This window comes from Magnolia sinica, chromosome 13 (assembly GCF_029962835.1).
Source record: "Magnolia sinica isolate HGM2019 chromosome 13, MsV1, whole genome shotgun sequence".
NCBI lineage: Eukaryota > Viridiplantae > Streptophyta > Magnoliopsida > Magnoliales > Magnoliaceae > Magnolia > Magnolia sinica.
The window spans coordinates 75,264,966-75,279,874 of NC_080585.1; the positions used below are offsets into that span (position 1 = coordinate 75,264,966).

At 41.7% G+C, this 14,909-nt stretch overlaps 1 protein-coding gene across 3 annotated transcripts in view; it reads right to left on the reverse strand.

Moving 5' to 3' along the window:
- The window catches only part of LOC131223864 (ATP-dependent RNA helicase DBP2-like), an 81,702-nt gene that overhangs the window by 44,157 nt on the left and 22,636 nt on the right, over nt 1–14,909 (reverse strand). For all 3 annotated transcript variants that reach the window (XM_058219393.1, XM_058219391.1, XM_058219392.1), the window contains exon 7: nt 325–405. In XM_058219393.1, coding sequence (XP_058075376.1) covers nt 325–405 — 81 coding nt within the window. The remainder of the gene's footprint in view (nt 1–324; nt 406–14,909) is intronic.

Genomic DNA, 14,909 nt, shown 5'->3' on the forward strand with positions numbered 1-14,909 from the left:
ACTGAAGGGAGCAAATGCAGTGAGTTCTGGGTCCTCATGTGGGCCCCACCATGAACCCTGGCCCATAAATGGGTCTGTCAACTCATCAAGTAGGACATGAGAGTACGAAAAAATGGATCGTAAGAATTCGACTGACCAAAGGTCCATATCTAACAACAAACATACATGTGGCCAACCTGAAAAGAGAACCAGCCTGATTATTGGGCCAGGGGATGTTCACTGTGGGCTTGCTTGTAAGTGGCCTTGATCTCACATGCACCATGAAGAGAATACTAAATTCTCTTCTCAAGGATATACTTCACATTTATCTAGCAAGTATCATACCTGTGCAAGCGCTTCAATCTCCACTGGCATGGTTGCACTAAACAACAATGTTTGGTGCTTTTTAGGGAGATTTCGCATCACCTAAAACAAAAAACAAAAAAAACAAAAAAAAAAATCATTATCTACCAGATGTTGATTATCACAAGTAAAGAAAAGAACCACTTTCCCACTAACCATAAGGAATTCAATGGCTCAAATTATATCCATATCACAAAATCAATGTAATAGAAACCTGGTCCAAAATCTGAAGTTAGAGATACCAAGCATGTTCATTGTGTTGCAGGGGGCATATTCTCGAAAATCTCGCTAAAAATTTAAATAAAAAGAAATAGCAAAATAGATAAATTGGTAAAATATAAAGAGGAGATCAAAGATTTTGAATATTTGGACGCCATCAGGAAAATATCGGCATATATCGTTATGTTGGAGATATCTTGAATATCAAGATTCAGCCTAAAAACTGGCACCCAAATAGTCCCCCACAATCTGGCCACATTCAACCTAAAACAGGCACCCAACATCTATCCACCATCCAACCCAAATCAAGCTTATAACAGCCCCATCCCTAGCCCTACTTGATCCCAAAAATAGTCCATTAATCTGTCCAGCAGCTACTTCTCCCTAAATTTTTAGCCCATGACGTCTCCACATGAAGCACAAATTTCAACCCTTTTAAACAAAAAGAAAAAATCCGGATCTGCCCCTATTCCTGCCTACTGTTCACCAAATTTGGTGTCAAATTTTGATAGTAGAACATAATACAGTGGTAGGATGATACAGAATGAGATGTTGAGGGAGATGTTGCAGATGACGAGAAAACTTGGCAAACAAACAAGAAAATAAAAGAACAGCTACACGGCATCATTGACGGCCTCCACAGAAACAAAGGTCACAATGGATCTCATTACTTGGTTACATAGTAGAGTGAAAATACAACGACAATGAGTACTAAGCTCTTGCCTTGGTGAAGGAGCAATCTGAAAATCCAGAGAAAGACATGGATGACAGAAGCATCACAAATCACAATGCAAGATGATGAACATGAAGAATTCAGCATTGAATTGATTGATGACTGAACAGATGGATCGACGGTTGGATCCACCGATGGAATGACTCTAGTATATATCAATGAATCAACTGATGGATCAATCTTGAGCAATCCATTGATGAATCACCTAGCAGATCCATTGATAAATATACTGATGTATCAACGGTTAGATTAGAGATGGACCAAAAGATGAATCATCGGCTGAATTGAAGGAAAAGTGACTGGTAACTCAACAGTCAAATCGGTAAATTATGAAAAGGAGTGTTTTGAAGTTGAGATGGACATGCTATTCACATCCCAACACTTACAGCGGAAGATAGTTTGAAGATCAATGGTCAAATGAAATGCAGTGAAAATCTCAGCTTACAAGGCAGCGAGAGAAGAAAGAACACATACTAATATAGGATGCAGTGGCAATTAACCAATCTGAACCATACAATCGCATCACCAACTTCCATAGAAGTAGGGATGTCAATGGACTGGGTCGGTTCGTTGGGCTTCCGGGCCGGGCTTGAGCTGGAGTATCAAATTGCATCACCAATTTCCATATAAGTAGGGCTGTCAATGGGCTGGGTTGGCTCGTTGGGCTTCGAGGCCTGGCCCACCTCGGGCTGGACATGGGCTAGAGTATCAGCCCCAAGAGGCAGGCTCCTGCTTAAAATTCAAGCCCATTTCGGGCCGTCGGGCTTGAACTTATAAACTCCCTCCTTCCAACCAATAGAAAACCTAAGCTCTCCTTGTGCTTCTGAACTTGCATCTCTTCACCCTCTTCAATCCATTGCAATACCCACAGACGCTTACTCCCTGTTCCTCGCTAATTTGATCCACACTCACACGCCTTCCACGACACCGACTGTGGGGAAGACTCTTCATCCTCACTGTCTGCTTGACGTTCTTTCAATTGCCCCGAAAAGGGTCTTAAGCAAGGTGTTTTGTATCAATTATGATAGGGTTGTAAAGGCTAATACGCAGTGACCGTTACGCAATATGGGAGTGAAACGGAGCAGATCGTTTTTTGGAACTGTGTCGGCCGTTACAGGGTAACAGTCGAAAAATGGCCACTTTTTTCTTATTTAAATCCATGTTCCTCCTCATTTTTCCACTTTTTTCATTCCAAAACTCTCCTAAATCATTTTACAGTAGATTTTGACCACTCTTACTATAGTTTTTAAGATTAAAACTGTAGATTTAAGCAATTTGAATGAATTGAAGCTCCAAGGGTGGTATTTATGCTTTTTTTCCGATTTTGTTCTAATGCTTGATTGTGATGTGCAAACATTAGAGACATATAACCATATTCATAAATTCACCAGACAGCCCGGTACAACACTGTCACCAAAGAGTGGACTGTTACGCTACCATAAACATGTTCAAAAAAAAAAAAAAAAAACCGAATACATATTTGGAATATTTACATTATTCTTGATTTTCTACATATTTTTCCAAAAACTTTCAGGCAAAAAAATAAATCCAACCGTTACGGGGGTCATAACAGTCATTACAGTCGTTGCGGCCGATACCCATATTAATAATGGTGGTGACCGTTACGGCCACCGCTACCGATACAGAATACCTTAGTCTTTAGATAAACATTAGAACTATGATCATCCCCTTTCGAAGAAACACTTTTATCTTTTCACTTACAATGATTGGTGGATGTTACCATTTTATGTTTAGCTTTTCCCTTTAGTTCTGTGGGCATTGTTTCGAGCTCAAGCCGAGCTTTGGCCTAGCCCTATATAGACATTCTGGGTCAGGTTCAAGCTGGACTATTTTGGCCCATCATGAGCCCGAGCCCGAGCCGAGCTTTGGCCTAGCCCTATATAAACATTCTGGGTCGGGTTCAAGCTGGACTATTTTGGCCCATCACGAGCCCGAGCCGGGTTTGTGCTTAAGTTGAACAATGCAAGCTGAGCTTGGACAGAGTTTGGCCCGACCCATTGACACCCCTACATAAAAGAATGGGGGGGAAAAGCATGATACATAGGAAAATCCGAATTCTAGGCAATGACCAACACTAGCCCAAAAACTAGAGGTTAGCTTCTGTCCAAGCTGAGGGAATGGTGCATCCAAGCATTCCATCCATCCAACCACTTGCTGCTAATTGAGGGTTAAGCTAAGGCATTTGATGGGAATACATGCCCACAAATCCAATCAAATATTCCATAAACACGAATATATGTCATTATGGGGCCCACAAATCCAGTGGGAAGCTTTTTTAAAGGCTTTAAATACAAATTGTATAAAAGAAGATTTACACAAACTGCATGTTGACTTATCTAGCCTTGGAAGCCAATCAATCACCTACTTGACCTAAAAGTCTCACACTCTATGTTAATGGCATACCCAGCTTTCTACATCATATGAGTTGTATTATGATAGATGGATTAGCTTTTCTAAATGGTCCACAAACCGACATTGTAACTGGCCAAGGTGTAATGGTTCTAAGACATCCACACATAGAGACCTGATGTGTAGTGCCCAAGGTGTTCCATTGTAGTAAAGGTTGGTGTAACAATGCCCACCGTTACTGATACGTTGAATCGATGTAAGGCTGATACAGGGGGTGCAACAGCCGATATGCCCCTGTATCGGTTGATTTTTTTTTATTTTTTCTTCAAAAATTCATTTATAATTTTGAACATGTTTATGGTAGTATAATAGTCCGGTCTTTGGTGAGAATGTTAAATCGGGCTGTTGATAAATTTATGGACCTAATAACCTAGAACTGACTACAAACCTTTTATATTTAATTTTCTAACTATATAATATCAATATAAATTTATTAGAATGAATGTAATACCAAAACATCTCATATTTGTAGGTTTTACTATTATTTATAGTATCGGTCTATTACATAGCTTGTGACTCACGTGTATTTCATTTCAACATTCGGAGTCTAGAGACCTTTGTGTCCTATTATATAATCCATACACCTAACAATTTGATATTATTTCCCCCAATAGATCTCAAGAAAAAATTAAAATTAGATTCGGATGAATAGTGTTGCTGATTTGGGATTGATTTGGCAGACCACTCGTGCCCCAAATCAACCTTAAATTCATGCAATCTATTTGCAGATATCCCATTAATGGATCAGTGGACATTCATTGGACAGTGAAGAATGAAAAATATCAACTGGTCCTATTTCAAAAAACAAGTGTCTGCAAATTAATGTTTAAAATCGTTCAAACAATTTGATTTTGGTAGTGTGACTTAGCAACAATGATTCCATAACTTAATTGGTTAACTTTCAGTTAATATATGTGTTGACATTTTGAGCCCTCAACAAACCCAGATCAGCCCTAGGTATTAGAAATTCGAATTTAATACCACCGTTAATCTGTGCGCTGTGCAAACGGAAGCTCAACGAAGATAGAACAATCGAATAAACCAAAATAAAGCAAGCAACCACAAAACACAAGATATTTTACGTAGAAAACCATTGTGGGAAAAAACCACAACACAAAGCGACAGAGATCGACTACAATAAAAAACTTATTTACACCACGCACCTTCTTCTATTACAAAAGCACCCGATCTCCCCTTGTGATTTGCAACCCTAGGAAAACCCTAGTCTCATGAGAAAATCATTTCCCAAGCTCTTACAAGTGTTTAAAAACCCCTCTCACCTCGTAAACTCTTGCCTTTAGAGAGAAAACACTTGTTATCACAAGCCCTAATCGCGATTGGATTTAAATACCCCGATTTGCGCTAATTTACATGACCCGTTCGATCGGACCGAATGTGACCTTCGGTCGGACCGAACCAAACCGATTACAGCTTTCGGTCAAACCAAAATCATGTAAATCTTCACAGCGTGCAACCTGAGAAACCACCCAATTTTTTGTGGGACCGAAAATAGATCTGGTCGAACCGAGACAGGACTTCTCTGCACAACAAATTGGCAAAATCCAAGGCATCCTACATAACAATCTCCACCTTGACTTGCATTCTACCAAGTCACCCTGAATACCTCATGAGCAACATCTACCTTGAGCGTAGACTGCTCCATACATTCTCCACCTGGAACGCAGCTCCATCCGCAACCCTGTGCAAGTGATGGGGACACCATGCGCGCGCCCCCCACCCTACGCACGTATTCGAGGAAGCAAGCCCCAATTTCGATTTGGATCGACGATGACATCTTTGGAGGGCCTTATAGTTAAGGGTTGCGCTATGGAGCATTAGAGTGAACTCGATTATCATATAGATTCTACCATCGGATCTCATGATCATGACCCACTACCTTAAATGATCTAGGAACCCAATGCGGGTATTCTGAATGAAGTTTATGAATTAAAAAATTCTACGTTTTCTTCTTCTCTCTTTGGGTTGAAGAATCGAATTGCGTGCGAAACCCTCCCTTCCTCGAAGGACTAACTACCGTAGTGCGAAGCCACAACCATCCCAAATCATCCCCACTTCATTACGCCCCACATCCATCATCCTTTACATCCCTTCCACTTTCAGATTCACCCTCTTTCGTATCCAAGTTCTATCCTATAACAGTACACAAATAGATTTTCAGATTCTTGCCCATCAGAGGGGCTGAAACTTCGACGGAGTACCACGCACAAACCGTGCATCAGATCGACATGAAATTTAGCATGGAGGCAATCCTACCTTGGCCAATCCTAGCCTAGGAGTCGGTTTCCAACTTTGTGGGCCCCACACACATGCAGACGAGTGGTCACGCACGTGCGCCCAGGGCCAGCTGATGTCCACGCACGTGGCTCATCTCAGGTTCTATCTTTCCTTTATTTTCCTCCTCTTTAGCCTTAAATCCAGATCCTTAACCCTAAAGAATCCCAAATCCCAATTATCCCCAAATTTGCAAACCCTAGATTTTCCCCTAAATTGAAACATGGTGAATCTCTTGAACTAGGAACATTCCTTTGCAAGAATAGATGAATCTTACACTCCTTTGGGCTTGTTTGGTTTATAATTTTATTTGATCTAGCCTTAAACTTGTGTAGGCTTAGACCCCCATCGATTCCCCTTTTTGAATGTTTGATAGTATGTAGGATGTGGAATTTTGTGACTATTTAAATTGGTATAATCATGAGCTTGATTTCTTGCATTCCACATTTAATTTCATGTCTTGGATCAAATTTGGTATCAGAGCTTAGGTTTTTATAGGGGAATGCATTGCATGTTTAGGGTTCAGTTTGTTTATGTCCATTATGCATCAAGTCTCCTCATATAGGGTTGTTTAGGACCCATAATTCACAACATGGGCTGTTGAATTTTCTATTGTCAGAAAATCCACAAATTTCATGGCTGAATTTTCTGTTAACAAATTATTTGGGTAGTTATATTGCTGAAATTTTAGTAGCGTTGTGTAATTTCCTTCACATAGAATCTTATAGGATCATTTAGTCCTACTTAGACACATATAGTTGCATTAAAGGGTCTTTGAGTTGAGTGAGTGGTTGTATGCCTACACGTACTGGTCATGGTTTTGGTTTGCACCCTACGCTAAACATGGAGCAATTGCAAGAGTCCATGAATAACATAACCCGGCAGTTTGAGTCTTTGGGAAGGCGCTTGGAACAACGTATTGACCAACGCCTTGATCAGATTAATGTGCGCGTAACCCAACTAGAGACCTCCACCTGGGCAAACCCCGTCATTGGGGAAGATGCCCAATCTCAGGCAGGTGGTCAAGAAGATAGACAAGGGAATGGGGGTGGCCAAGGAAATAGTCATGGGCGCGCACCGGTGCACCTACTCCGCGAAGGGCATTATAATCATTATGACTCAGATGCGTAACTCCTCAAGGGAGTTAGAGTAGACGCCCCTACGTTTAATCGCCACTTGGACTCTAAAGCTTTTCTGGATTGGTTGGCGGATATGAACCATTATTTTGAATAGTACGACAAGACGAATGCTCGTCAAGTTTGATTTGTCAAGATGAAGCTTGTGGGCCAAGCAAAGAGGTTTTGGACTACTGTGGATCGAAAGAAAAAAAGGTTGAGGGAGCCCCCAATAGTCCATTGGGGAGAAATGAAAGAAATTCTAAAGGAGAAATATCTTTCTTTCTCTTATTACTTGAGGTTGGTTGAATATTGGCAGTCTCTTCGACAAGGTTCCATGAGTGTGGCTGAATACATTGAGAAGTTCGAAGAGTACTTGACCCGGTGTGAAGTTGAAGAGGATCCCATACTCACTCTTACTCGATTTAAGACGAGCCTCCGTTCTAACATTAGGGGAAAGTTGCTCGCCAAGGACATAGACACTCTTGAACAGATGTATCAAGTAGCGTTAGAGGTCGAGCAATACCTTAAAGCATCTGTGGGAAAGCGGTTTGAGTCTCATGATTTTGGCGCTAAGGCCAACCCTTCTGGGGCTAAGCCTAGCACTAGATATCAATACAAGTCTTCCAATAGTTCTCAGTCTAGGCCCAAGGATGACAAGGGTAAAGAAGTTGTTAGGTCTAGCTCGCGCAAAAGCGATGCGACTAGGTGTTTTAAATGTCAGGGGTTGGTAACTTTGCCCACCTGTGTGGCACAAAAGAGGGCACCAAGGTGTTCCTTATTAAAGGGCAAGTAGAAGTAATGCCCCCAAAAAGTGACGGTGAGGAGGAAGTATATGAGCCAGCAGAGATCCCTAGTGATGAGGAAGAGGGAGCGCAAGAATCTGCGACCCTTGCAGTTGTGTGTTGCGCCTTTGCCCAAGCAAAGAATACCTACGATTGGCGCCACAACACGATCTTCTATACCTACACAAAATGTGGTGATACGAGTTGCAAGATAATGGATAGTAGTAGTTGTGCCAATGTGGCATCAACTGGCACCGTGAGCCGTTTGGGCTTGAAGCTTGAAGCCTATCCTCAACCCTATAGAGTGTCTTGGGTTGATGAGACTTTCATTCCAATCTCGCACCGTTGTCTTGTTCTTATTCAGTTTGGATCATATAAAGACACTCTGGTGTGATGTTGTTTCCATGGATGTTGACCATATCATTTTGGGTAGGCCCTGCCTCTGTGACAGCGATGTCACCATATTTGGTCGTTCGAATGTGTGTACATTCTGGTTTGAGGGCAAGAAAGTCAAGCTAAATCCTCTCCCAGCCAAGAACACGACTAGAAAGGAGTCCACCACAAAGTGTGGTGTGAGCGGCTCAAAGGAATTGAAGGAATCGAAGTCCAAGTCTAAGCCTCTCCATATTTTAAATGCGAAAGACTTTGAGCGAGAGACTGAGTCGGACTCGACGGTATACACCCTTGTGGCTAGGGAGAGTGCACCAGAGTCTAGTGTAGAGTAACCAATTGAGGCCATTCCAGTAGTGGATGAGTTTCGTGATGTCTTTCCTGATGATCTACCGGATGAGCTTCCCCCTTTGAGGGATATATAGCATGCTATTGATTTAGTCCCTGGGGCGACTCTACCAAACCTCCCTCATTACAGAATAAACCCAAAAGAGAATGCAGAGTTAAAGAGGCGGGTTGATGAGTTCCTAGAAAAGGGTTTCATTCGAGAGAGCATGAGCCCGTGTGTCGTGCCCGCCCTTACACCTAAGAAGGATGGCACATGGAGGATGTGTGTTGATAGTAGGGTCATCAACAAAATCACAATCAAGTATCGGTTTCCCATGCTGCGTCTTGATGACATATTGGATATAATGGCCAACGCTACTATCTTCTCAAAAATTGACATCAAAAGTGGTTATCACCAAATTCGTGTACGCCCTAGCGACGAGTGGAAGACGGCCTTCAAGATGAAGGATGGGCTATACGAGTGGCTAGCCATGCCTTTTGGACTGACTACCTCAAGTACCTTCATGCGTGTGATGACCCACATGTTGAGGCCCTTCATGGGGAAGTTTTTGGTCATCTACTTTGATGATATCCTGATTTATAGCATGACCAAGGAACAATACCTCAACCATTTGAGGCAGGTTTCTGAGATCCTTAGAGCCAAAATTGTACGCCAACCTAAAGAAGTGTGCGTTTATGTCTAGCAGTGTGATCTTCTTATGTTTCGTTGTGTCAGCTGAGGGTGTGTCGGCGGATCCCGAGAAGGTCAAAGTCATTATCAATTGGCCTGAACCCCGCAATATTCACAAGGTGCGCAGCTTTCACTGCTTGGTCACCTTCTATAGACGGTTCATTCGAGGCTTCAGTTCCATCATGGATCCCATCACAGATTGCATTTAAAAAATTTAAATTAAAAAAAAAAAGAGAGAGAGTTTCAATGGACGAAGACAGCCTCGAAGGCCTTCAAGGAGATAAAGGTCAAGATGACTAAAGCTCCAGTCACGCAACTTCTGGATTTTTTGAAAGTTTTTGAAGTCGAATGCGACGCGTCAGGAGTCGGCATAAGAGGAGTACTTAGTCAGAAAGTGCACCCTGTCGCCTATTTTAGTGAGAAACTGAATGAGGCGAAACAAAAACACTCCACCTACGACAAAGAATTCTATGTGATAGTGCAATCGTTGCACCACTGGCATCATTATCTATTGCCACAAGAATTCGTCTTGTTCTCAGATCACGAGGCCTTGAGATATCTAAACTCTCAAAAAAAAATTAAACCCTGAGCACGCCAAGTGGGTCCAGTTCCTTCAAGAGTATACTTTTGTGCTTAAGCACAAGGCCGGTGTAGAGAATAAGCTTATCGACACGTTGAGTCGTCGAGTCACGTTACTCAATTCCATGTGTTAAAGTCACAGGGCTCAAGCGTGTCAGAGAGGATTATTTTGAGTGCCCAGATTTTGGAGTTGTGTACGCATCGTTGTTAGAGAATCCGTCAGGAGCTAGCAGTAAGTATTTGATATTGGACGGATATTTGTTTAGGAGTGACCGTTTGTGCATACCTCGCACCTCCCTCTGCGATTTTCTTGTTTAGGAGTTATATTCAGGAGAGGTCGCAGGTCATTCTGGTCGAGACAAGACCATTGCCTTAGTGGAGGATGATTCTATTGGCCAAGTCTCAAGCGAGACGTGGCCAAAATTATAGGGCAATGTCGTACTTGTCAACTGGCAAAGCAAAAGAAACAGAATACAGGATACGGGGGCGTAACGGTGATACGGGGGCGTAACGGCGCAAAATTTTTTTTTTGCCAAAAAAATATGAAAAAATATTGATTAAATCCGAAATATTCTAAGCATTCCAAATATGCATTCATTTATAAATTGGAACATGTTTATGGTGGTGTAACGGTCCACTATTTGGTGAGAAGTTGTATCGAACCTGTCTGATTAATTTTTAACCAGGTAACTTGAATTTGACTACAAAATTCATATATTTAATTTTTTTTTAAATATGTAATTTATATACTTAACAACTTGATATTATTTCTCCCTATAGTTCTTTAAAAAAAAATGAAATTAAATTTAGGTAGATGGCGTTACCAATTTGGGGCTGACTTGGAGGACCAATCTATTCTCCAAATCAGCCTCAAATTCATGTTATTTATTGTCATTATCCCACTTATAAATTGGTGGACATTTATTGGATAGTGAATCATAAAAAAATAAAATAAAATCAAAAGGTCCTATTTTAAAAAATAAAAACTCACAAATTAATAATTAAAACTATTTAAGTAATTTGATTTTGGCATTGTGAATTAGCAATTGCAGAGTCCATAATTTAATTGTCAAATTTTAAGTTAATATATGTCTCGTGTACAATTATTTAAGGCTTGAATTAGGAGGGACTCAGATGTAAAGTGCAACACGTGTCAAAGTTTTTTGGGCCCCACCCGTGATGAATGTGTTATATCCATAACGTCCATTCATTTTGCCAAATAATTTTAGGGCATGAGCCCAAAAATGAGGCACATCCAAAGCTCAGTGGACTGCACCATTAAAAACAACAATAATTAAATGTTCACCGTTAAAAATTTATTGAGGGCTAGAAAAGTTTTAGATCAAGCTGACATGTGTGTTTTCCCTTCATCCACATCAATGTGACCCACTTAATAAGTTAGATTGAAAATAAACGTTACAGTGGACTTTAAGAAAATTTTAATAGTGAGCATTCTATAACCATTTTTTCCTATGGTGTGGTCCACCTAAGATTTGAATATTACTAATTTTTTGAATCCTAACATAAAATGACGTGGCAAAATGGATGGACGATATGGATAGAAAATATACATCATAGTGGGCCCCACTTGGGTCTGATCACATTGGATGGAAAATAAACGCTACCGTGCGCGTACGAATTATTTAACGTGAAAATCATTATCTTTGTTGCTATTTTTGGTGTGGTCCAGATGAACTCTGGATATAAGTCATTTTTTGGGCGGTGCTCTAAAATGATCTCTGAAAATAGACGAACGGTGTAGATGTAATAAATACATCACTGTGGAGCCCATATAACTTTGATCTCCTTTGAACCGTTCGTACAACTCGGAGCTCGAGGAGTGTCAGCGCTCGTCTTTGCGTGACACGTACCTACAGCAGTATTAAAAAAAATGGGGAGAGAGAGAAACGAAAAGAAAAAAAGAGGGAAAGAAGAGAAAAGAAAAAAAGAGGGAAAGGGGGAGAGGAGATTGAGAGAGAGAGAGAGAGAGAGAGAGAGAGAGAGAGGAAGAAGAAGAAGAAGAAGAGGAAGAAGCAGCTGCAGTAGCAGCCGCAGCTGCTCGAGAAGAAGAAGAAGAAGAAGAAGAAAGAGAAGAAGAAAAGAAACGAAAAAAAGGTGAGTTTTTTTTTTTTTTAGGGCCCGTCACAGCCGTTACGGGTCCGTAACGGCCGTTATGGCCCGTAACGGCCCCGTAACGGCCGTTACGGTCACAGAATTCCGTAACGGCCGTTTCGACCCCGTATCGCGTAACGGGTCCCACCGTTACCGTTACGTCTATTGGCCAAGTCTCAAGCGAGACGTGGCCAAAATTATAGGGCAATGTCGTACTTGTCAACTGGCAAAGCAGAAAAGGCAAAATACAGGGCTATACACACCTTTGCCGGTTCCATTCGCCCCTTGGCAGTACATCAATATGGACTTCGTGCTTGGGCTCCCCAAGACTATTCGGAAATACAATTCCATATTTGTTGTCGTGGACCGTTTTTCTAAAATGATCCACTTCATCCCTTGTTCGAAGACCTCTGACGCATCTCATGTTGCCAAGTTGTTCTTTAGTGAGGTTGTCGAGCTTCGTGGGTTACCCAAAACCATAGTGTCTGACCGTGACGTGTGATTCATGAGTTATTTTTGGAAGACACTATGGCATATGATGAGTACTAGGCTCCAATTTGCTTCTGCCTACCACCCTTAAACCGATGGTCAAACTAAGGTGGTCAATAGGAGCTTAGGAAATTTGCTCAGGTGTTTAGTGGGGGAGCATAACAAGACGTGGAGCGCTGCACTACCTATCGCCGAGTTTGCATATAATAGTTTTATCAATAGATCCACAGGTTTAAGTCCTTTTGAAGTCATTACTACTTATAAACCTAGAAAGTCTATTGATCTTGTCCCTATGTCCCTGTCCCATAGGCCATCAGAGTCTGCAGAGTCCTTTGCACATTATATTCATTCATTGCATCAAGAAATCAGGTGAAAGATCAATACTAGTAATGAACATTACAAAATTTCTGCAGACCAACATAAACGATTCAAGGAATTCAATGTAAAAGACTCTTTGATCGTCCGCATCAGGCCAGAGCGGTACCCTCAGGGAACCGTTCGTAAATTACACACGCGTAGCGCTGGACCATTCAAAATTATAAAACGAAACGGTCCCAATGCGTATGTGGTAAATCTTCCACCTTCCATGGGAATTAGTTCCACATTCAATGTGAAGGATCAAGTTGCATTTTAGGGGACCATTGATACATTGTCCAGCTTTCACCTAACCATCCTGATTCCCCAGACCTTTCCCTTGATCCATGGCCCCTTTCCAACCTATCTTCCCAACCTCTACCCCCCATACCTACCCTTCTCACACCCAAAGAGGAGATAGAGGATATTCTAGACCATTAGATAGTATCGCCATTGGACGGCGGCTTTCAAAAGTTCTTTGTCAAGTGGAAGTCACGCCCAGCTTCAGACAGTACGTGGCTCACTGAAGAGGAGCTTCAAAGACTTAATCCAAATATCTTGAAGCAGTTCAGGAGCTTTGTTCCGCCAGTGGCGAAACCTTCACAGTCGGGGAGAGTTGATGGGGACATTCATGCGCACGCCCCCCACCCTATGCACGTATACAAGGAGGCGAGCCCCAATTTCGATTTGGATCAACGACGACATCTTTGGAGGGCCTTACAGTTAGGGGCTGCGCTATGGAGCATTGGAGTGGACCCGATCATCATATAGATTCTACTATCGAATCTCATGATCGTGGCCCACTACCTTAGATGATCTAGGATTTTGAGTTTTGATTATTCTCATTATTAGAAATATCATGAACAACTTTGATTGCTTAGATTAGTTATTAGTTTATTTATTTCAGCTTTAAGTATTAGTGTGCGCACATGGTGCGAGGGTAAAATTGTCTTTTGGGGTTTAGGGTTTTCTTATAAATAAGCAACTCCATGTAGGTATTCTGAATGCAGTTTATGAATAAAAAAAATTCTGCGTTTTCTTCTTCTATAAACCCTCCCTTCCTCAAAGGGCTAACTACCGAGGTGCGAAGCCACAACCATCCCAAATCATCCCCACTTCATTACGGCCCACATCCATCATCCTTTACATCCCTTCCACCTTCAGATTCACCCTCTTTCGTATCCAAGTTCTATCCTATAATAGTGCACAAACAGATTTTCAGATTCTGGCCCATCAGAGGGGCTGAAACTTCGGCAGAGCACTACACACAAACCATGCATCGGATCAACATGAAATTTGGCATGGAGGCAGTCCTACCCTGGCCGATCCTAACGTGGGAGTCGGTTTCCGACTTCGTGGACCCCACACACATGCGGACGAGTGGTCACGCACGTGCGCCCAGGGCCAGCTATTGTCCACGCACGTGGCTCATCTTAGGTTCTATCTTTCCTCTATTTTCCTCCTCTTTAGCCTTAAATCCAGATCCTTAACCCTAAAGAATCCCAAATCCCAATTATCCCCCGAATTTGCAGACCCTAGATTTTCCTCCGAATTGAAACATGATGAATCTCTTGAATTGGGGAACAATCCTTTGCAAGAATAGATGAATCTTACACTCCTTTAGGCTTGTTTGGTTTATAATTTTATTTGATCCAGCCCTAAACTTGTGTAGGCTTGGACCCCCATAGATTCCCCTTTTTGAATGTTTGATATTATGTAGGACGTGGAATTTTTTTACTATTTAAATCGGTATAATCATGAGCTTGATTTCTTGCATTCCACATTTAATTTCATGTCCTGCATCAGCAAGGATGCCCAATCTCATCAAGATTAATCAAGCCCAAGATGTGCTTGAAGTTCTCTGCAGTCATCGGCTTTGTCTACATGTCTGTGGGATTCTCGTCCGTGTGAATTTTCTGAAAGAGAACCTCCTGAAGAAATGAGATCCCGTTATCTTATGGAACCTCACGTCGATGTTCTTGGTTCGTGCATGATACACCTAATTCATTGCCAGATGGATAACACTCTGACTATCACGGTGCAAACAAATC